At 50.5% G+C, this 24762-nt stretch overlaps 1 protein-coding gene and 1 non-coding gene across 2 annotated transcripts; both read right to left on the bottom strand.

Annotated features, from left to right (window-relative positions):
* Positions 1-2435: 2435 nt before the first annotated feature.
* TRNAE-UUC (transfer RNA glutamic acid (anticodon UUC)) lies at positions 2436-2508 on the bottom strand. The gene has a single exon. It is a non-coding gene; the product is annotated as a tRNA-Glu (tRNA).
* Positions 2509-3931: 1423 nt separating this feature from the next.
* Positions 3932-24041, bottom strand: LOC131479426 (uncharacterized; the record flags this gene model as incomplete). Its single annotated transcript, XM_058659933.1, has 16 exons — positions 24017-24041; positions 23703-23822; positions 21852-21919; positions 20513-20691; positions 19401-19495; positions 17765-17829; positions 16217-16748; positions 14967-15119; positions 13918-13979; positions 12165-12224; positions 11543-11581; positions 6923-7007; positions 6107-6246; positions 5957-6061; positions 4486-4715; positions 3932-4124 (listed from the first exon to the last, which is right to left on the bottom strand). Coding segments are annotated over exons 1-16 (2151 nt in total), but the record flags the coding sequence as incomplete, so codon positions are not given.
* Between the last annotated feature and the right edge of the window lie 721 nt (positions 24042-24762).

The following is a 24762-nucleotide window of genomic DNA, read 5'->3' as shown; positions in this document are numbered from 1 at the left end:
TGTCCACGTATGACTTTGCCTTGAGGCTTTGTCTCGTACCTGTGTGTTCACTTGGTAGCTCCGGATGCGGAAATGGTGCCTGCATCAACACAAGTAGATACAATGGACGCACTAGCAAGTAGGGCCGGTTGCGCTTGCACTGGAGCTACACCGCCCATTCGCATTTAGTGGCAATAGCATTTGGTACCCATCTGTTGATCAAGCGGAGGAAGTTGGCGGCGATACGTAGTCGGAGGGCTGTGCACACGGTCGTGAATCTTCGAGGTCCATAGGCACGTGCAAACTCGGATTTACAGCCGTAGAAAAAGCACGGGCCCAAGCGGCACACACATCTACTGAGGTACACAAACGATACCTCTAACACTGCAGTACACTGCGCAATGCCGTAAGAGGGATATATCCTAAATCCAGACGTATCTACGTTGCCTGTTCGTGCATGTATTGGAACAGCTCCGTAGGTTCTCTTCGGTGCATGTATCACAAGTAGCGGGAATACGTACAATTGCTGCCGTACAGTTCCGCCCGGTTGAGACACCCGCACCCAATGCAGGTAGGGCGGATTCAACCAATGGAAACGAAGATGCCTCACTGTGGGTGTGCCCTTGCATCTATGATGAGATCGCAAAAGTGAGCCGTGATGTCCGGAGCCCCGCGCTACACGTAGGTCGATAAATTGTGTAACGCGGCGCGAGTAGTCCATTGATTAGCGGATGGGAGGAGTTGGAACGCGTGGATCCCCTCTCGATCCACTCCCAGACGAACAAGTGCATTTCAAGCGCTGGCAGCCTCTTCAAATTCTGAAGAATTGGCCTGCGGTAGTACACACCAGAAAGAGGTTTCGAGGGCACACTTCTGTACACGCATGCGAGTGCATATACATCTATGGTGATCGATCCAGCTCTGGTGCGATACCTCACGGTGAGTACAGGTTACCCTTGTCTGTTCTGTGTTGACAGAAGAGCAGTCGCGTCCCCTAAGGTGTTACTCCGTAACTGGAGATCTGCGTACACATGTATCATAGCTCGTTTTCTGACAATGATGCCGGTGTAAACACACAACCACGTATACACCTTTATGCGCGTAGGGTGAGAGTGCCCCTCAGCGATGCACTGCATGTACATGATGCGTAACACGCCACCCTGCTGTGTACAGTAGAAAAAAAGGCAACTCGAATGCTACACAATTAGCTGCCCCTGGACATACGTACGTGCGCGTGGGTCCCGGAAGACTTCCCATTATAGAGTATTAGGGAGGATAACACATCACGCGACTGCATTATATCTTTCTTAGTGCCTCTACAGGCCGCGAAGCGGGCGGGGAAGCTCAGTAAAGGTGTGCACGTAAAGCTGACAACAGGCCCATGTAGCAGCACGAAGCATGAGACATTCTTCTGAGGCGCACGTACGGTCTATGATAATAAGAGTGTGTCTTGCAGCTGCGTCTAGTGCGATAAAGGCCTCCTGCCCTCCTGCCGCATATATGCCGGCTACTGCCTACGTGTTGTCGGTAGACGCACGGCTCACAGAAGGACGTTCGATGCGTCTTCCTCGCTCTTTTACCTGATGCGTGCTCAGATGCATTTCCGCAGACGCAAAAATGCGCTGCTGCTTTCTCGATAACCCTTCCTTGCGCAGCGACTTTCCCGGAAGCCCACTGTGATACAAAGTAGATGTAGAGCACTCTCATCAATAGCGGGACGGCTGTTCCCGCGCCGCGACTGCCTGTAAAACTTGGTAAGGCGCTGTAGTCGCTTGGAAGGGTTACAGGCCCGTTCACGTCTTCACTGTGTCCACACCATCGCTTACCTTAGGCGCGACAAGAAGGGTGGAGACGTGTTTGAAGACTGTTTGAAGCAGTTTCACATCATCCCACGTGCTTCCGAGAAGTAGCATCAAGAGAACATGTAGTGGGTGCCGAGTGTTCGTAGCTGTTAAGGATGTGTGTGAAGCAACACGCGGGCAGGAAGCTAAGCTGAGTAGGGAGAGGGTCACCTTATTTCAAGAAAGTACCGTGTGTTAATTTAAGAGCATGTTTGAACGCGGGTACAATGGAGACTCCATTACAATGAAGGATTGATTTTTTAGTGGCGACCATGTGAAGCAGGGCTGGCTACCCTTGGTTCGCATGTGCGTCAGCTATTTTTGCATAGTTTCCGCTGAAGTGCGGAGCGAGGAATGGAAGAAGCGACACAGCTCGTGTGTGGAGAATGGCGTAGCAAGCAGTGAGTTCACATGTACATGGGGGTAACTGATTCTGCATGAGGACCCGAGTTCTTGTACGCAAGAAACTGCCTGGCGATAAGAACTGGCACTGCGAGGAGGGGTGAACAATACTTAAGGGACCAATACACCTCGCCCTTCAGAGTCTAGTACAACGCGCAGCTCGGAACACTCACAAGAGCTCGGAACACTCACAAGAACGTTCTCACAAGAACGTTCCCACGCCGGGACTCGAACCCGGGTCGCCCGGGTGAAAGCCGGGTATCCTAACCACCTAGACTACATGGGAATCGGCAACGAGACCTGTGTGGATGCGCGATAGCCGGCCGGCGGCGCTTTTTAGATTACATGATCCAAATATGCCCTCAGATACAGGCGCACCGAAACCACCTAGCACACTGCACGTCATCCACACTCCCTACTTCCGTGCAACTAGCTGTGTGTATCCTTTGATGCAACGACATACAGGTGCGTTCGGCTGGTAGCAAGTTCTCTATCACATACCAGAGGTAGGTAGCAGTCCTGTTCAAGACCACCCTGGGAGATATACATCCAGATAGGCGTGTAGGGACTTCACGACATGTGCACGCAGGCAGCACTCGGGCTGAAACGCCTTCATAACTTGAGCAACTGCTACAAGCAAGGCAATAGAAGCAATTCCTTCGTGATTGAAACTGTCTGCAAACGAGGGCAGGCACCTTGCTCCAGCATATTCCCTGATACGCCTACTGCGAACACTTCTGCGAATAACAAGACATAAAGCTGTACAGTGGAAGTGGAACAAAGCCGTCCCCAGTCTTCTACGGACAGAAAGACGCTCAGTCAGAGGTCGTGCTTTCGCTTGTTAAACCGGTTCGGACAGTATTCATAAACAGACTGAGAGGGAAGATCGTGAGCAGCGAATGTGCGAGTATCTTCCAGTCTATTCTCACAGACGGCGTCGTCACACATCTTTCTCGTCCTGGAACGCCCTCCATTACTGTGCCACTTCGGCCATCTACGCTGAAGGTCGTGATAGCGGTCGCCAGCATCACGTCACCAAGCAAGCGAGCTTCTCCGCAACTATCGAAAACGGCGCACATATGTAGAGACGTCGCCGCACTATCTCCTCATTACGGTCCTACCTCTGTGAGACCTTTGTACGTAAAGGATCTGAACGAGTGTTGCCAACCCACTTATCTAATTAACGACGGCCAAGAGCATGGGGTTTTTTCCAGTCCACCACCTCTGCAGCGGATTCAGGTTGCCACAGTATCACCCCGCCTCTTGAGACAACTAGATACCTGCACTATGCAGGCATTCATTTTGAGCGAGTATGAGCACAGCCTTTGCCTAAGCGCCTTGGGTCGCAGGCGAACTCCGAGGCACGCACTGCTGGCGTACAGAATAATGAGCAGACGCGTGTAACGGCGTGCACGCTCTACGCTGTACTTTCAGAATCCAAGTCTTCGTGCAAACGGAGACCTTATTGGGGTTACTGTGTACTTCGTGGGAACAATCCAGATATACACTCTAGGGCTTCCTGAGCAGGAGAAAATGGTAGAGCAGGGCATAATAGAAGACGACGACGGGATGCAAGGTATGGGTGTCCTCTCTCGTCACTGTGTTGTGTAGCATCACACGCTGGCACCTCATATCAGTCGAGAATGTGCACACCTGAACTAGTACTGCTGGCGCCTGGGCAGGCGACATCCTCTAGAAGATCGACTTACGAAGAGAAGAGCCTGGGGGCTCCCGCCGTGCTCGTAGCTCTCTGTGTCACCGAACAGGAGGGAGCGACACGACTCTGCACCATCGTCCGTGCGTCGGATAGCCAACCTTTTGAAGATGCAGTTCTTTCTCCTTGAGCGGCAGTCCCGCTTCAGGCGTGCGCATCCACAGCGTCGCGGCGCGTTTCGAATACAACTGTGGAGGACAGATCTATCATGCAGCCCCTACATGAGCCCTCCCACAATTTCAGAGGCGAAATTGCCCAGAGGGTCTACTATGGCAGAAGTGTGTCTACACGCTGAAGGTCGTCGCGCGCTGCAGCCATCATCTCGCGGCTCGCAAAGGGCGTTGTGCCGCTGATGCTCCGTGTGGGTTACGAGCGACGAGGCAGCCCCCTTGTGCCTTTATAGTCCTTCGAGTAAGAACGCAGAATGATCTTAATCCACCTTTGTTGCGAAAGCGCAGTTCTTGTCTAGATCTGCACAAGCGGTCGGCCTCCAACTCCCAGTTCACCCGTGATAAGCAGTTTGTTTGCCGCGTCCGGTACTTCCTCTACGTGGCCGCTTCCATGGTGGTACGCACATCAGATCCGTTGCAACGCACAAGGCCAACGCCTACAGTGTTCTGGATGATTTTGTCGCGATGTATGCCTCTTCGAGAGTTGCCTCGGCAGCTCTCATTCGGTGCAATCGATCGCTCCACACCGGATGCGAACTTGCTGTGAACTCTGCTCCTTGAGCATACCGAGGCCGGTTTCAACCGAATATCGCCCAGTTTGCGGCCGATCTGCCAAATACAACAACCGTGCAGTACACGGGGTGCCAGCAGCCGATGGTCGGTTGGCTGTAAAAGAGTTCTCCAGGTAACGTTGCCTTGACCCCAGTCGATCGATAGAGGTACTCTCAGCGTAAACGAGCTAGCAAAAAAAATGCCATATGCGCACGCTTGACCGGGCTCTCTCAAGGGCTTATCAGGTATCTTTAGAACGTTTCGCTCGTTCTCATGGTGGTCTCGTACTATCCATCGCACTCACGTTTCCGGCCCAAAAGTGAGATAGCACTGGGTTCTCCGCCCGATGAAAAGACATAAGAACTAAGTGTCCCCGGGAGCGTGGTGCTGACATGCGCCCGGAGACTACCTGCCGCGTGTGTGGATGCGATTTGAAGAACCAATACGCGATCAGGAACAGCAGCTGTTGCGTGAAATAGTTTCTTATCATGGCGAAGACTATTTCTCACGGACTCTCGCAAGACGCTGTACTTCGTCTGTGAAAAATATATTCAAGTGAGCAGAAATCGCGCGGTGCCGTCATCTTCGGGATAAGCCCACGATAGACATACGCTTCGAGCTCTCATACGCGCTACCAGCGTTTGAACACCTTGTATGCAGCGACTCAGAATGACTGCGTGCCCTTTTGTTGATCACGTGTTCACCGAGTATTCCTCCGCATCGCCAGTGAAAGTTCACAGGCATGGCACCTGCGGTAGATGCGGGAAGGCGCATGTGTGATAGAAACACCTAACTCGAGACACTTCTACCGCGTCGGCGCACTTCGTACGTGAGCGTAGACACCGACGTTCGTCATGTAGGGTGAAGTGTCTCGGCACAAGCTTCTGCGAGAGGTGTTGCCGAGCAATGAAGACTTTTTCACTTCTCTCAGCGCTCGGCCCCCCCCCCCTCCTCTTATCCTCCCAATAAGGCGACTTTAAAGGATATTTTGCGTGGCGTTCTGATAGGGCAGAAATAGGCAATCACGTTGTCAAAGACGACAGGTCCGTTCGATGACCAGATCTCATCTAGTGCGAGCAGGAACCAAACAATGCACAGAGTGAAAAAAGACCCTTTTTGGACTCCCGCGTATATAGTAAGCTGTACGGCACTGGTCTCAGACCGCTCAGGGTCGTCCATGGTCACGCGGCTCTCCCAGCTGATTGTACTAACTCTGCCTCTCCGCAAAGGAACGCTGCTCTGCAAGCCTAGGGGCTTACAGATCAAGCAAGATGTGTTCTGCAGTTGATCGGTCTTACGATGAAATCTGGCTGCTGGTAAGGCTTGCGCACTCTCTGCTTGGATTTCGTGTAACAATGCTCTTTATTGCAGGTTGTTAGCGCCCGCATATAGGTCACAGCGGCCTAAGTGAAGACGACTGTAAGGTAGACATGAACGGCTGCAGTCACCCGCAATGTGATGTAGACTTCAAAGTCACCGCCGCCACGACCACCGCTGCGCTGAGACGATAATTGGCTGCTTGTTCGCTTCGACGTGCGCACCTCCGTATTCTGGAACACATGCAGAGTCCAGCGGAAGTGGGTCAGGTCTAACGGAAGCACAACAGCACGTTGGGAGCGCGGATACGGGCGTGACGCTAGCATAGGTATGCTCCGGTTAGGAAAGCCTAAAGCTCTTTTGACTGTGTATAAGCTCTGCTGAAGCCTCTGTCACGGTATACAGGCGTGCCATTTGGAGGAAAAGGTGCCGGTAAAACAACTTCTCGATTAACGCTACATATACATTTGCACTGGAGCTGTTTCGCGTTTCATGGGGCGAACCGTTGAAGGTTACATGGTTGCCATAGACCCTTATCACTGATGCGCACAAGCTTACTTTAGGAAGACAGTTTGTCACACAAAACGGAGAGGCCAGATGTCCATCAACAGTGCTCCGATAGTGCCGAGCCAGTCCCCAGTGGCACAACTGGCGCACACACTGCCGTGCTGCTTGCCCGGTTGAAACATTTCGTCTGTTCTGCAGCTGCAGTGCCGGACACTGTGCCCAAGGTGACCGTGGAGACACTGACCTGCAGCCCATTGCTACGCTGGTAGGTCCATAGCAGACGGTTCCTCTGGAAGCTAGGAAACGCCTGCACCAGTGATAATTTCTCGTGCCTTGTGAGGTAATATCGACCACGCGCTGGTAAGTTGCGATGTGACATAATAAACGGCGCAGCACAGGCACGTTTCGTGTATCACAGAGCTTCCAGTGTGAGTTAATACCGCTTTTGAACACGTACGCCTTGCCGACGTCGCGTGTGGCTGCGTCACTGGAATCCAGCTGATTGTAACGGCCGTCGAGGGACTTCTGGCGGGGCGCCACGCCATCAGACGTGTGACGAAGCACACATTTATATGCTCACTGTGATACTGCATGCGTCAACTCATGACGTTACGTCACAGACACGCACAGCTTCTTAAAGTTGACGTGTCTACGCTCGCAAAAGCCTTCTGGAATCTGAGTCTTTCAACAGAATCCACTTATAAGTGTTTGATTGTAAACGTGAGTGCGAGGTTGGTCAGGTCAGGCGGGTCTCTCGTCTTCACAACATGGCCTGTAAAAGTGTCTAGCGCGTGAGCCTGGGATCTCTTATGATACGATCCATATGACTGCAGTAGAGAACGTCATGCTGCACCACTTCCTGCTGCAGAGGACTTCTCTGCAAAGTTGCTTGAACCCATAAGAGACGTGGCCAACGAGCACCACGCTTGTCTGAGGTCTATTTGTTTGGTAAGCATCTACGCACGTCTATCCTTTAAGCCAACGCCTGTGGCGCCTCACAAAGCGGGCGTTTCCTCGGATGGCGAGCAGACACCGCGAGACTTGTCGCAAGTCTTTTCGGTTTCACGGACTTCTGTCTAGTGCAAATTCGTGAACTGCCAGTGGCAGGTGGACAGCGTAGAGCCAGGACCAGCATAGACGACGTGACGCATCGCTCTAAACTTGCTGCAACCGTAGTTGAAAAAAGCGTGGCCTTGGCAACATTTACCGATATGCAATTCAAATGATTCAAGAAAACATGGGGCAGCCTCAAATTTACAGCGACACTGCTTAGTAGTCTGCAGTAGCTGTCAGTGCGGGCGAAACAGGACGGATGTTGCGTGATTAGTGTAAACTCGTCTGGACGTTCGTACACAGCTCAGGGAAACAAGAAAAGACATCTGAATATGCTCTCCTGGTGCTCCACATATGTCGAGACCCATCTGTGCAATCCGGAGGCTATCAGTTGTAATTACGGATTGTGCCTTACCTAGTGGGCGGTAGCTAAACTGGCGCCGACTTGATGCAGAAGCTCATATCTGGGTGTACATGAATATTCATACATGTACATGTATGCAAATTCTGCGTGTGCCTGCTCTAGGAAAAAACTAGGGGTGAAACCGTGACACATCGTACAGATAGTTTGCAAGGCATGCATAGGAGACGCCTATACAGGCGAATATCAGAAGACTATACAGGACGCGGGTGTGGATCACTGGACAGGGAGACCCTCCATGGCCGTCAAGGAATTTGCCGACATCACGTCAGTGCGCAGTGTACGCCATCTGTCTGCCACGGCTCCCACCTCCACACCGAATCAAAGTCTAGTTCAAGTCCTAGACGCCTAGAAGCCTTAAGGGAGGAAGGCGACGCAACGAGACGCATCGCCTCATTTACTGGTGCAACTTTCGACGTATTCACATCTCAAACGCCCTGCGTGGGTACGCCGTCCCAGCCAGCGCTCTATTTAGAGAGGAGAGCAATAATTGTTGCTGCTTTCCCTGGTCTACGGATATACTGTTGAACTACAATCAGTCTTCCAGACTATGCCGTGGTAGTGTTTTTCTCGTACAATAGACAAGAGGTGCTTCTCTGTAGACGCGGTTGCCGCTGCAGAAGGGCATACACACATGGTAATGTTTTTGAGTGCTAGCTGCTGGTGTAGCATGATAATCCGAAGTGCAGATCTTCAGTATACTCCGGATGAGACAGGGAGGAGAGGCGAGCAAAGCGGGAACCTGCACAGCATTTACCGCAGCACCTGTTAATCGCAAAAGCGTGTAAACGCAAGACGAAAATCCTTTCTTTTCAGATAAATACATTCGTCGGGAGGCAAAGAAAACTTCACCTTACAATGAGCATCTAGCACCTGCGGGCACCGCTCGTTATACTTGTACACTGCTGCCACGTGTCTCCCTCCATAACTCATCCTGCCCCTGCCTTCTCTACCGGTAGGATATATTAAGGAACAGCAGAGTTTATGTATTAACAGCCAGTGGAGCGGCGTTACGTCGGCTAGTAAAAAAGGGTGCACTTGTGCTGTGCCTTGGAACACGCCACTTCTTTTTCTCGCAATCGTGCTTTGCATATGCTCTCCCCTTCCGCTGCTATCTCCTGCCGCATGAATTCTGTTTCTTTGGAAAAGAATTGTCCTACGTAATCTGATTTAATTCTCACGTAATGCAGTTTGCTGATATTTTTACTCTAGCGGCGCTACTTTCTTCGTTGGCCCCTCCAGTTCCACTGCAAAGACCGCGCGCTGACGGCTGCTTCTATGCTCCTCAGAAGCTTATCGTATTCATCTTGAGCAGCTCCCCCTGCATACAGTAATTCTTGTCCGTTCCGTCGCTGACAGACTCGCTGCTGCTGAATTGCATATCTCTCTCCCTCACACTGTTGATAGTGCCTTTCAGCAGTAGACCTCTCGTACCTAGCGATCTGCTGTGTGGATTGTGAAGCACATATGCAGTCTCGCGTCTTAATTTGGCCTCTATCCTTCCTTGAAAACTGTCCGCACAGTTCCTCAGGAATCTCTCCTTTGTATCTTGACAGCAAAGGCCGTTTTCTTTCAGCCTGCTCATACCTACTGCCTTAACCTGTTCTGGTCTGATTCGCAAAATAATCCGGTTCCGCCAGCGCCTCCCTTTTTCCTCCTCTTATGACCTGTGTCTCTACCTGGGTTCTGACTACCATCCAGCACACGGCAAGGTGTACTACCACATTGACATTCAGAGATACTATACGCATCACTGCTATACAGCGGGCACAAACGACGAGAGGTTTGGCGACTACAGAGCGAATTTTTGTTAGCGTTGAGCAGAACAGTGTGAGAGCTTTCCGAGAGCAACCTTCACATCAGATCTCTTTTTCAGTCGAGTGAGTCCGATATGCACCGGTTCCACTTGTGCAGCGACAATTCTATACTCACACGTTAGGAAAATATGAGCAGTCAGGGTCCCTCCAACTGCATTGTAACTCGAGTGCTCAGTTTATATATGTACATATATATATATATATGTACAGGTGGCTCCTGACTACCAGCACTAGCGTATATAAATGTGGCGCAAGACTTCCATTCATGTCGCAGTTCTCCTTGCAATAGTTCTTTATGTAAGACTTCCCCCACTATGCTGGAATAGTTAACACAAGCACTCTCCACATCTCTGATCACATACAAATCCCGTTGTAGGATACCGTATAGGACTGCATCGTCCTATGCTGCATCTGAGCGTGTGAACTAAGTCGGCTTTGTGTGGGAGCCCATCCGGAGTACCTGGCAGTCCTGTAGCTGCTGTTCATGTTGCAAGCTTCCTCCTGTGGCGCAAGAGTGCTCCCCAGGTGGCCAGCAGAATCTGCTAATGGGGACTTTCTCTCGTGCCTACTTTCGCAGCGCATTCAGAGCGGCGAACAGCGGTGAGATCGTCTAACGTTTCTTCCTCGTTCCACACGAAAAGAGGCGAGTCCGTAGGAAACGAACCTGGTCCTCTTGTCCTCGCTATTCGATTCTCAACGTCGGTGCAGCCAGCTAACGTTTTCTGTCGCAGCGTCCCCCCTTTAACCGTGTTCCCTCTGATACGTTACGTACTTCTTTAGCAGAAGAAGGCTTCTATGCGACCCCCGTTCACAATTGTCACGCGCCCTATCTTGCCAATCATGCGCCGGCTGGATACTGAATACTTCACATGCATCAGGGCACTCTCACAAAATCAGCTGTTTACTGAATGTGGTCCGGGGTCCGCGCTGTGTCTGTTGTACAAGTCGATCTTCTGATGCGCTCATACAAGCAGTCGTCCGACGTCACTGCTACCGTACCGCAGACTGAGCTTCCGAAATCATTCCTTAACGCCCCTCTCAAGGTTTGCCGGTGAACGTTCAAAGCACTCTTAAAAAAATACCTCCTGGCGAACTTGAGCGTATACGCCTCTTAGGTCATATCATGTCATCATCAAGTCTTCGCAGCTTACGTGACAAGGTGCACAGGCGTAGGCAAGCAGTGCGGCATGAATATAGAACATTCGGTGATAAAACACGCACGGCAGCTCCTGCCCCCTTCGGAAAGTATGCAATTTCAAATTGTAACACTCAAATAGTGTCTCAATATTTTTGTATGTCAGCATAACTTGTGGTCTACTACATCTCGAAAGACGCCGATATCGAGTGGCAGACATAGGTGCCGCTGTTCTGCTGCGGAGCTACATTAATAATGTAATATCTACAGCTCTTTAAGTACAAAGAATGACAACGCAGCAAAAAAATTCCCTAACGGCCGCACTGTCTTCTGGAATGTTGGCAACTTGAGGTAGAAAATCAGAGCAGGATAAGGCGCAAAGCGATATGATTCGCCTCGTCCACTGTTCTATAACATCCGACAAAACAAAAATAACTATCTCTATTATCGTGGACGAGTACACGCCGAAGTGAGACTGCTGGCACACTATTCCTTTCCAAAGTCTTGCTGCGAAAGAGGGACCCGGCGTAAGCACCACAGCCAATATGGTCTACCTTGGAAAGTAGGGTCTCCTAACTTGGCAAAGACGCTTGGTTAGAAATGCGAGATAGAGAGGCATGCTTCAAGCGCTTGCCCGAACATCCTTTTCGTAAGTGAAGTGTAAAAGGCCGTACTGTAGCCACACACAGAAATCAAGCATTTCCACAAGGCACTTCCAGACTTGCACATTCCCGAGAGTCAAGAGTGTGTATCGTATACTGCACCATGGCCAGCGGTGAAAGCGCTTTTTCATCCGGAGGCGCGTGTGCGGGACGACAGCCCCACCGCATATGCGTCCAGAGGGTCGCGCAGTTCCCGTGTTTTAATCGATTTTCATCGAGAACGCACAGATATTTACTGCATGCACTTTAATAGCTGCCGTACAGGGGTACAAAAATCTGCAAACGCTTGCTGCCCAGAATCACATGAAGCTTTTTCAGAGGACTTCATAGAAAAAAACCTGGATACCAAGCAAGTTTTGTTTGGCTTGCTTATTTTTCCGATAGTCCTATACAGTAACACTTGTGTACGTTTGCTGCAAATCCCTTATAGCAGCTTTGCCAATGAAACCACATTTGCATATCTGATATCCAGAGTAGGAAGACCGTACAGTGCACCAAGTAGACTTACGCGTCCTGCCTTGGATGTGAATGCATTACTGTTTCTCCCTATGTGCATGGGCGGCTATACGCTACTATCAAACAGGCGTAGCTCACCATGAAGAAACAGATAGTCCACGGAAAGACGGTGGCGACGAGAAGCGCGTTAGCCAGCGCCTGAACGCAGCAGCACAAGACTACGCAGAAGCGGCAGCGCGTGCAGCAGCTACAGCGTGGGTCCCCTTTTAAGACTGTAATAAAGCCAGAGAGTCGACGAGCCGCTTTGACATGCCTAGCTCCTAATAGCCTCCTGCATGGGGGCCCCAGACGTGCAAAGAAGCCTCTACACCAGGCCGGTGCTTCCACCTACCCGTGCACTGCATACTCCCCTGTAGCTGCGACGAGCCTCTCTTCTAAGGTAGCCTGCTATATCTGTGTGTACGCAGCAGGAAGGCGCGCTCATACCTAAGCAGCATCTCACACGTGAACCCATATCGGAGGCGCACATACTTACTTGCTGACTAACAGGTACGATGCCACCCACAGCTGGTATTTCAGGCCCTCAACCATCACAGGCACCTCCGAAAAGTTACGAGTGCCTTATATGATAATGCGACGCGTCTAGTGAAATAGACTGGCTTGTGGGCATGTGCCTTCTCACCTGCACCTGTACTTCGCGTGATAAAAAGACACTCGCCTGTTTGTGCAGGCCCCGCCAGCTGCACGTATGCGTCGTTGCTACATGTCAGTTCGCGTTGTTCAGAGCTACTCACGCACAGCTCCATGAGTAAACATAACTGTAAGGAACCGCCGTTCGCAGCAAAAGACGGATGTGTTCACACTTGGATATGGCCAGCGGAGACATCGTTTACCTTCAACGTCACACGCCAGGCTTGCGGCGCACCCGTATCGGCTGCAGCCGCACGCCACGAGCTCCTGCAAGATGTCTGCTTGTGTATATTGACTTCTGCCACAAGACGGCAACGAGGGCCAACAGAGGTTCGTGCAAATCTTCCCCGGGTAGAACGCGTTAACAAAACACAGCAGATCCGTAAACAAGTTACAACCACCCCGACGAACTCGGGCATGTGTGCCACGCTGTGGAAAGGAGGGATGCTAGGCTTTCATGGCAGTTATTCGAGTAGGCGGCCGTCAGGCCTTTGACGTGAATTCAGGCATTCACTTGAATGTATATAGAGAGCTGTATGCCGGTGGTGAATGGTACACTGTCGTACACATTTACCTGTGCACATTGTGCACCTGTAGAAGTCTGTACACGTGCAGGAATCAGCTGCGTAAAACCCACTTGCGGCTCTTGTGGGTTAGCAATCTACTCACCACCACGGCGATGCGCCTCGCCCAGACACACCCTCAGCTGCAATATGACTTGCACATTTCTTCATAAAATTCCGGGCTCCTCGGAATTACAAGCATTTGTACATTGGTATACTCGCCTATACATATAGTAGACGACATTCAGAACTCACAAGTGCCTACATCACACCTCTCTCCCTTTCCAATCCTCTCCAGGCATATATACAGAATGCATAGAGTGAGCTCCGTGTAGGCCCTCCGTTAAATTTGTTCCAGATTCGCCGTGTTGTACACAGTCGAAGATAAAGAGTACAACTAACCACGGACACAACAGAAGACACAAAGAAAGGGGACGCCATGGCAAATGTCTTTCTCCTGAAATCGAGGCACAAAGAAAGAGGGCAAGCAGCAGGAACGTGTGGAGAAGAAAACGAGAAGGAAGAATGCAAAAGGCTTCATGATGGGCGGCGAATAAGGCCGAAACGTGGTATCAAAACGGAGGAACTACTGCAGTCGACGAAGGATTATCCACAGTGAGTTTCGTCGCGTAGCGTACCTCAAGATTTCTCGCCCTCAACTCCGGTCCTCCAGTACCGCTGTATCCAAACATAGACTCCGCTGTAGCATCAGCACCAGCAAGAACGCGAAGCTGAATGAAAGTGACAGCAACAGCAGCGTTGGCGGGCGGAGTAGAGATTACGAGGGCGACAATATGGCACAGTTACTGGAGTCAGCATAGGGAGAGCTGACGCGGTGGCACTCGTTTCAAGGGAAGAGACAAGGTCCTGGAGAGGTGAATAGACGCCTGCACCAGCGGACAGGGCACTACCAGTATGCTGGGAGCGCCACAGCTGGCTTGCTGCAAACGGGCGGATGCGCCGCCTGTCTACATGTGGTCTCCGCATCACTGACACGTCAGTGTTACGCGAATTGAAGACATCAATCGAGCCGTCATTGTTACACGGGTAGACACCAGACCGCCCGCGAAAGTGCTACACTACTGATATGTTCTTCACAGTAATCAGGCGCGGCGCCTTGAGTATTCGCTACGGCTCAAAACTAGATTGAAGCGGGCCTTGCCGTGAGTCTCAAGCGCGCGTGGCCGAAAGTGAAGGAAGAGACAAGGCTGAAAAGTATACTACTGCAGAGCGCACACGGCGCAAGCCTCTGTTGCTGAAAGGTAGTTTTTTGCGGACCTCCAGACACACATCTGAAGTATTGTTGTTGCACAATGACTTTGTCGTGCGTACTATAAGAAGCCCTGTACACCATTTCAAGAATTTGTATACGTACGCGCGGGTAGCGGGGAAGTCACAAAACAAGCAAAAGAACGCACAGACCATATGCTGCACCTGAGAAGCTTCTCTGGCCTTTCACTGCAGCATGATACATATTCGTCGGACACAGGAGGTGTGACAATCGCAAGCCTTTAGAGCTGGTATACTGAAGCCAAGACGGACAAAAGGATCTCTGCCGCCAGCTGAGCGACATCGTCTGCATGTGACATTGCAATGTGCTGCCACAGGAGCGCAGTCCCTGCTCCAAAGCAGCATGCGCACGGTCTACATTAGAAATAATGCAGGTTGAGTCTTCTCATCTTTTTACCCATGAACGTAATGACGGGGGAGCCGAGCAAAGACGCAACGCTGCCCTCCACGACGATCTGCGTAGCAAAAACACTGGCACGTGCCTCCGACTCCACGATCTCCGATAGTATCGGTCTGTTGGTTCCTGTGGGACACGACGCTATGGCGAAGCCTGCAGCATGGCAGCATGATAAGCTATCGTCGTCCACTACGTGACAAGGCCGCGTGAAGCACGAGCACGAGACATTCGCGAGGAGGCTGCAAGAAGGTATCTGCAGACCAACGTGTCTTAGTGGCCTAGCAGTGCGTAAGAAAGCGTCTCAGGATCTGCTAGTAAAACATCGGTTGTTGAAAAGCGGAAGCTTATACTGATGGACTGCATATCGTCGCTCTGCTCCCCAAACACCTTGCGAGATCGTATCGATTTGGGGAAGCATCTGCAGCACATGTACTCATCTACTTTTTACGCAAATAGACGCGTTTAATCGCAGACGAGATACCTCATATTTTTCAAAGTGGAAAGGGGGTGGACGTCGCCAGGGTTATGAATTATTGTGCACAAATGAAGAATGACTGGAAGCCGACCCACAGTACCATTCCTGACTAACCTACGATAGAAGCGATAGACGATAGGCAATTAGAGAGACCGACGTGTGCAGTAACCGAATTGCGTGTCGTACCACGGCGGTCTTTCTGCTAAACTACTCCGCCTCTTTTGAGGCGTTATATATCTTCGCACAGGTATGCATACACATCTACAGCCGCACGTGGACACTGACGCGCAACTAGCAACCTTGGGTCAGTTTGTGGTCCTCCTCTCAGGTCCACCTCTGTGAAAAGCATCTGTTTCTGACAGAAATGTCTCATAAATGCAAGATTGGAAGTTTCAGACAGCTATCACCCTGTCGTAAACCCGGTGTTCTGTTCATTCTCGTTTTGCTTCTGACCACATTCGTGAGCATGTACACGTACACTTGTTGCCCGGCCCAAGCAGGAGACGCAGACATTGCCGTGTGTCCTGTATAGTACGCATGATGGCACCTCTACGGTCTAAAACGAAACTGCACGGCTATGCGCGGCACACTGATACTTAAAGCTAGCAAGGCTTAACATGTAGGAGTTTTTGCCAGGACAGACTCAGCCATCCTGAAGCACGCGAGCTCCCCTGTCTTCACACATACACCCAATGTAAGACACCCACACATTCACCCAGCTGAATATATGTAGACGCGTTCAGCTCTCTTGATTCCTTGTTTCGTGCTAACGTACCTAAGAGTAGCATATCCACGGCGTAGAGACCAAAGAATTCAGGTCTCCGGGGAATGACAAGCAGTCCAACATAGATAAGCGGGATCGCGAGGAGCGTGGCGGCCTGCCCGACAAGCGGTCTGCCATGAAATCTATTCCATTCATTTGCTCTATCGCCCAACCATCCTCCAAACAGTGAACCGGCCATACCGCCAATCAGGGGACACGCAGTAAGGACGCTTGCCTGCCAGTCAGGCATGCCTACATACTGGAAGAACATGGTGTAGAACTGGAATGCATGCATAGGGATGTAGCCGCAGATACCCTGCAGCAGCAAAATAAGGAATGTGTGTGACACGAGTGCACGTAAGAAGGTTCTGCAGCGATGATACATGCTATGAAAAAGCACGCGACGTTTTGCCCCCGTCACGCCTTTATCTGCTGCAATTCTTGAGGACAACAAGTGACGTGGAGGCTCAGCTGCAAGGAGGCGGACGAGCAGACCAGCAAAGACTGAGAAGACACCGCTGAGGAAAAAAGCGAGACGCCATCCCTGAAAGAAAAACAAAGGATTGAGCGTGGACGGAGATGCAGCTGCGCGGTCTGAAATCAACAGAACAGCAGCTTGTGGTGCTGTACACGAAGGCAGAGAGGCCTATTTTCAGGGCAAGCAGAGGCTACCTAACGAATTAGCTGACGGCTCAGAAATGCAGAAAATTAGAGTAGTTCATGCTGCGCCGGAAATAGCAAACAGAAGAAGAAATAAAGACTTGACGTCTGCCTCTAGGAGAAGAGCTCGCTCTCACCAGGCATAATGAATAAAAGGAAAGAAAGAACGCATCAGCAAGAGCAGTGGCGCATATACTTCGAGGATCACTACTACTACTACTACATTCACATACACAACACGTGCAAGCGCGAGAGCGATAACTAGCGGCAACAACATGGCAAGGCAGCGGGGGCAAAGTAGGAGCCAGTGCACCACACACAGACTCGAGAAACAATAGAAACGCCCAAACAGACAGCCGTGTTGCGTTATGCAACGAGGATGTAGACCACAAAAAGTTTAGGATTACCGCAGCAACCTGAAGGAGGGGCAGGATCAAATGGCTACGTAATTTGTATGTATTCGTCAGCAGACGTCTTCTCGTTGCACTGGGTAGACTGCTAGATGCATTAGCGTCAATGTCTATCCATGGTAGAGTAGTAGATCAAAGTATTTCGGAGGGCAAACGCGAAGAAGAGAGACAGTTCACATAAGCGCAGGCCAGAACGCACATGCAGAAGTAGATCACACCTGAACCGAATACAGCAGCGCCTAACCATACGTATGAAAGTTCAAGCCAGAACAGAGTGCCAGAGAATCTTTAATGTTTGACATGCAATGACAGCCGAGAGAAGGAGACACTAGCCACGCATTACTTCGAATAATTACGCATGCGAGATTGCCGTGCCTCTTGCATCACATAAGAAAATGATTTTTTGAGGGACCCTGTGCATACATAACGCTTGAGAAGCCACGCATGAACTTCTTTCCAGCCCGTGATAGACTGTATTCCGATGACTTACGCGAACGCCTTCGATAATATACAAATTGGCCATGGATCCGCCCATCAGAGCTCCAGCAATGCAGCCTGCATCAAGAGCACAGAACGACTAGCAGGAGCGGCGCGTGCTGACAGCTTATTGTGTGATTGTATATCAACTGCACCAAGAAAGAAAACATAACCGCGAAGGCAGCCATCCAGTTGCAGCAGCGCATCACCCCAAGGCAGCATCATAATGGAGCCTAGGAATACTGGATGTACAAAAGTATTCTGCGTGCAGAAACTGGAATGCCACCAGTGTATGGTTGGAGTACAAAAGAGAAAAGAACGCGCCATCAAAGAGTCACTAGAACGCTGCTACGGCGGGAATCGCGATCAATCTAATGAAGCAGCAGTGTGCGGAAGCAACTGCAGTCTCACGTACCATACCGAGAAATTCACAGCCTTGGTGACAGCAGCAACTGAGAAGGGTATCAGCAGAAACACCTTTTCTTCACTATCGCATCACCATATGAATGAAACCATATCACTCGGCGCGCCACTAGTTCCAGGTGACCACAGCGCCTGCGGTGTGCGTACGGAAAGGGCAATAGCAGCACACAGCCTATTCTTGCAAAAGCGGCAACACGTGGGAAAGAAGCATTAGAACTACCGACGGTGCTTGTAACGGCTGCCCGCCGCGGTGCCTCGAGCGCCGGCAGGATTCTCTCTCCGTTAATTTGTCATCAAAGTTTCCGACGACGGTGCTTTCAATGTGAATATGGAAACTCTTACGACTGAACGAAACCCCACCTCCGTGTGTGCGGCGAAGGTGTGTCTGAGTACTGTAAACGTGGAGACGCGCGGATGATGCCAGTGCATATCGCAGTAGACAGATTATCCAATGATTCTGCCGCATAGCACGTCGCTTCGCATCTGCTTCGCCTCTTTTGGACCTTGTACGAACTACTGGGGCTATTTCCCCCAGTTTGTGCATATACATGTGCAACAAGAGGCCATTCATAGACTGCCTCTGCATAGTAACCGTAAAAGCCCTTGAATGAAAGCGCTTTTCGCTTGCTTTGCATTGGTTCGGATACAAGCTTACATATAGACTCCCGTGCTGCTTAATAGAGAAAGCAGCCCCCTGCTGCGACGCCTGTCGACCCTGGTGTTCCGAATTGCGGTGTGTAGAGCTGCTGTTCTACAGCTTCACGTGTGCAGGAAAATGTAGCTAATGTCCTCTACACCTGTTCACACAGGCCTCTGCCACCTCAGGGAGACAGAGGTTGTTCTGCCACAGCGACTGTTGTTTGAAGTTTCTCGGTAGTCACAAAATATCTTTCCTGCACCGGTGTTCGCACTACGTCTCTTAGAACGCGCTTGCGAAACGCAGTCGAGGGCCGTGTGTCTATCTTCATGGTTGAGTAGACTCTCGGCAGCCTGCCAGTAGCAGGTCAATCATGCTGCATGAGCCCTGCCCGTAGCAGGGTAAAATAATGGATACGCAAGTGTGCCGGCTAACGTGCATATACAGTACTAAAGCGCCAAAGTGGACCCTGCCAGCCTAAGGCCACCTCGCAGAAGCGAACGCAAGTGTGTGTGTGTGTGTGTCCCTTAGACTTTTTCAGTGCAAAGCGGGCGATGCATGCACTGACCAGCGGGCGTATACTGCTTACCTCCGCATAGGAACAGCTGCAGCCAGCCGAACTGTTCACCTCGCATGCTTGCCGGGAAAAGGTCCGCGATCAGAGATTGTGCTACGGGCCCTACACTGCATCAAGCACACAGGCGTTATACGTCTTGCGGGTTAGAGAGGTGACACTCGCAGTGCGTCACCGCAAACTTGTAAAATTATCTATGTCCATATTGATATACTTGTAGGTCGCATGGTGAGGGTACTGCACGGTTGTACGCCTAAGCACCCAGGTTCGCTTCTACGTAATTCCGAATACTTTCCCCTTAAGTGCGACCTGACCGAGGAATATACTGAATTAGGAAGGTTGGTTTTGTGCATGCTTATGCGCTTCCTGTCTGAGCGATTACCATATATATACGTATACACATCAGCGCCGCCTCCGTGAAGGTGCAGGCAGAATTATTAGGAATCCCTGTGGCTACATACGCACACAGGGTTTGAGTAGAAAAGCGTGCCTCGAGGATACACACGCTACCAAAGGAGCACATCTTGCAGACGTGCACACATACGTATAGCCGCTACATAGGTAGCCCCATTTGTAGTTTTCCACTGGTAGGTATCTTTGTTACCGCACTTGCACAACTAAGTCGTGACTGGAAGCAAGATGCACTCTGACAGCCTCTGACGAAAGGTCGCTTAGTTGCATTTTCAGCGAAGACACGCACATACACGCAACATGACATGATACGTTCAGAGGTTACACGTCAACTGGGCAAGTGGCGGCCAGCAGATTATCAGGAGGTACAGTTACCACCGTGACAAACCTGCATGCATGCCTACACCCGCAGAGCAGCTGGCGTATTACAGCCGCGGAGCAGTTGGCGTATATTGACTTGCATACCGCTACGATGTGGCGTGTCTGACGAAGCTTGTATGCATACGACAAGAATATCGAGCTACACCTCATGCACATTGGGGACACAGAGCTGCTTCCACGTCCATCTGTCAACTACGCACAAAACTCGTACACTTCAGCAGTGTCACAAGCATGTAGAATATCTTTATGTCACACGCACATATATATACATATCTCTATATATTATATACGCGTATGTTTATATTTGTTTGAAAGCGGAAGTCATTTTTCCTCACCTTGCAAGGGCAATTCCGTTGAGTATTTTGAGGAAAGCGAACTGCCAATATTGGGTACCCGTGGCCATCAGCATCGTCACGACCCCCCAGGAGCAACAGCCCATCGCCAGCAGGCGAATACGGGAGCTGCGATCAGCTAAATATCCCCATACGAGACCGCTCACAGCCTGGGATATACTCTGCGACAAAACTCAAGCGATACTTGAGGCGCTCAGCCACATATTGAGCTATATACACTGGTACAATCAATAAGGATACGTACAAGTGGGAGTCCTCCGTCTGGAAGACATGCAGTTCCAGTCGGCGTAGATTCATATCTAGGCTTCTACGGGTAATGACCTCTGTACGCGTGTGCACACTTCCTTGCTTCGCTGTTCTTCTGCCTCGAAGTGTGCGGCATGTCAGGAGCGTACACACGCCAGCTCAAACGCTGGATCGTTACAGAGCTACGCAGTCGGCACTGATCTCACAGTAAGACGTTATACGTAGTATTTCACAATAAGTTGCTTTCACACACGAAATGCGTACAATCAATGACTGTTGCTTCATGCTTGCGCCCATATGTGAGCCACTATCTGTCGCACACGCGGCTCCCTATTCGGTGCTCGCGCCAGCCCGTCGCTCCATGATGAATTTTCTCTGCCGTGTGCGTGCGCTGGTATTCTATGTATATTTTTTTTATATATTTGTACACATACACATGCGTATATTCCCCATGCACGCTGAAACGCTGAGTGTCGCCGGTGGTTTCCGTATATGACAGCAATATATGAAGATGTATCTACACGGACATCTATACATTCCCTATGTGCAAGTGATTTCGCACTGTCGTCAGATAAGTCCCCTGTTTAAACGCATTACATATATATATATCTTACATATGATTCTTCGGTATACAAAAGAATATATGTGTCATACAGTGCGCTAGCCTGTCCCCTGTTCAAATGGAGTGTTTGTATTCTCGTAGGAACGGGTGGGGAAGCTCCGCGGCGCTTTTCCCGTTGAATCGAGCGTGAAACGCAATAAAAATTCTATAGAGCTTCGCAGGATATTGCTCGTGCACAAACGTCTGTAACAAGGTTCACATCGACATGCGGCAGCCTCCGTGGGATCCTAACCCTCATATAAGAGCTTCATTCCTGCCTCTGCTGCACCCGCTGCCACCCGCGGTGCGCACAGTTACATCCAGCGCAGACGCTTACGCTAAAGTGGCAACTATCAGAGAAATTTCTCGCACATATTTGCTTGCACCTAGGCGTATACCCCCGACCTCCAGAAGCGCCTCGTTGCTCACTAGAGGCTGCACTACGCCACAATCATGCACCAATACGTATCTCACCTGATAGAAAGCAAGAGACCCAAGGTCTTGTAGAGCCCAGTGAAACTCCGTCTGCAGCGTTTTAAAAACTTGCGGGCATCAACTGCAGGTCAAGTCCTTCAATGCTGCTCACCGCGTTCAGGACTGAAGAAAATGAAAGCAAAATCTAATGTCCATATGCACATACACACTTATGCGTCTGTAGTACATGGGTGCTCGCGTAGTAAGCTACCGGCGAATTACTAGGTGTATAGAGTACGCAGATGAGCCTGTGTGTGGTCCTGGCCCCCCCACCTCAGAGAGCACGCGTTACACGCCTGTACGCCACGTAGACACATAGACTGTTGAGTGATACTTTTTGCTACATCTAAGCTTCTCCCTATAGTGTGGACGTGTAGAATCGAGCGAAATGCAGTCATACGTACACAGTTGCGAGGATCGTGTAGTGCTCAGAGCTAGTAAGTATGCAAATATTTAGACGTCGAGACGCACGGCCACATATGAATCGCCAGGCAAACTAGAAAACGTATCGCGGTGCAAACTGGAGATCTGCACGGATTATCTGAATATATAAGTCCACGTACGTACGTTAATACTCGTATGGAAGTGGAAACGTAGGGCAGATAGCACTCCTTGCACACGAAGTCAAGAACTGTGTACGTACGAGGGGCGCATGTGTAGGTGTGCGTATGTCTTCAAGAAATAGATCGAGCGTTTGTATGCCAGCACAGATTCGTGTTCGAGCGCGCCGCTCGTGCGATATCTGATAAACATGCACATGCATATAGCGGTATCTCGTGAAGAGCTCTCGCCTATACGCTCTGCAACGTGCACGAGGGGAATGGCAACACGACTGAGCTGCACGCGTGCGCATCGATAAGCCCTGTCTGTTCTTGCATCGACCTTCAGTGAGGAGCGTACCATGCAATCTAGTCATGTACAGACACACACACACAAGCGAGCTTACAGACAAGGCCCAAAAGTGTCTTTGACTGCACACATAGGCATTACACCGTAGACCATGCCTATGAGAATGTGTCTCATACACAAGCAGACTCCTTTAAGGAACGCAAGACACCATTTGTACTATACAGGGGGATCGCTGCGCAGCTACAGATACACTCCAGAATGTAAAGCACCTGCATCCAGCAACATATTCGCGTATAATCAGGCAGATGGGCGCTACACACTGTTTACGAATGTGCAGTGTATGCAGGTCTGTGTGAATACTTGTGCTGAAGCATGAGTGTTGCATACACTTTCATCTAGGGTCTAAAGAGATGCTTTGAGAAGCGTGTATCCACTGCCCTTGTGTTGATGTGGCTGTAGGTACGATTGGATCTATGTGTGTACAAATGTAACTGCGTGCATGTGCAAGTACCCTTACTATCAATGCAAAGACTCGTTGCGTGGAGATCAAATCGAACACACACACACACACATGTATACGTGCAATGGAACTAAGCGTGATGCATTGCCCACAGCTAGCCAAGCATGTGCATGTGTATACACGTCTAAAAACAAGAAAGCCCCGTGCGCGAGCGTGCCCGGGTGTCAGTGGGTACCACTGACGCAAAAGCGTATACTTAAGAGCTGTGACAATAGTGCTAGTGGATACCATTGGCACAGGCGCGTATACTAAGGAAACGTGACAATAGCACGGGTGTGCAACATCGTTCGCGTGCAGGGATATTCAGGTTTTTGTAAGCGTATCTGTGCCCGGCAACATAGTTGCCCATGTAGGATAAGTTACACGCAAATGCGTGCAACGGCACCTGCAAGCGTGCATACCTAGTAAGGCGGAGTTACTGTACGTACATTCTTGACTTTATAGGTTCAGTAGTCTGGCTGCCGCTGCGTTGAGGTACTTACCGCCTTGAGTGAGTACAACGGGAGTATCTACTTTATACTCCTCGCAGTCTTTGGTGCTATCGTTTACATGCAGCGAGCGGCACGGCTTCGTCTGCCGTGTAATCGTGTCCTTTCTCTTGCCTGTGAAGACGACACTCAGAAAATCTTCAGTTCGAATTACTTGTGCATCCCCGAAAATGCAACCCACGATAGGCAGCGACGCAACAGGGTGCAAGGGAAGCCGGGGCGGGCATTAAGAGCAATACCAGGAAACGATCGTCAGGCGTGTATGCTCGTTGCAAAAGCCGCCCCAGCTTATGCAGCAGCACTAGCACCATAACGCATGCACTGCAGCGACATTGTGGGGCTCAGAAGGATGCTGTGCGATGTGAGGCCCGACAACTAGAGTCCCTTGCAGCAGTACCCATGCATCTCAACTGCAGCAGCAGAGAAAACAACGCCACGAAAGCATGATAGGCGTCAGTTAAGAAGGCGCGAAGCAGGGAAGGTAGTTGCGAAGGCGTGTGATCCACCGCGGACCACAAGTGCTTTTGAGAAGCCGATGAAGCTGACACGCGCGTGAAGGTAAGCAGTGCACACCCGCGGACCGGGAGATGCAGATACTCGATAAATTGGGGTGCAAGCACATACGAGTGCACCTAACAGTGCGTCCGATCATACATATATACAAGTACACGCGTATACATATATATGTATATATATACGTATGTCCACAAATATATATACAGTTTGACTATGAGCGCGTGCGTAGCCTTAGGAAGCCAAACATCCCGCTGTGCATGCACACATGCTGAGCTATCTGCTGGACGCGGGAGTGTTAGGGGCCAGCGTCTGCTCTTACATCATCATGATTGGTTAAAGCCGCCTTTGTAGATGGTCCTTTGCCTCCAGGAGCAACTGCTTGATTATTAGATCTGGTGCTATAGCAGGTGTCGTTCCTTCTGATGCTAGTGCGTGCTGCCGTTAATGCTTTCCCTTGTCTCGATGAACGAGCACAACAGCCTTGCGTTTTGCCACTCTTAAAGTCGATATCCCGATGCTGCCGTTATGAAGGCTGCTG

The sequence above is a fragment of the Ochotona princeps genome, unplaced genomic scaffold, assembly GCF_030435755.1.
Source record: "Ochotona princeps isolate mOchPri1 unplaced genomic scaffold, mOchPri1.hap1 HAP1_SCAFFOLD_4299, whole genome shotgun sequence".
NCBI classification, from domain to species: Eukaryota; Metazoa; Chordata; class Mammalia; order Lagomorpha; family Ochotonidae; genus Ochotona; species Ochotona princeps.
The sequence above is the reverse complement of the archived record's forward strand: the minus strand, read 5'-3'. Positions and strand labels throughout refer to the sequence as shown.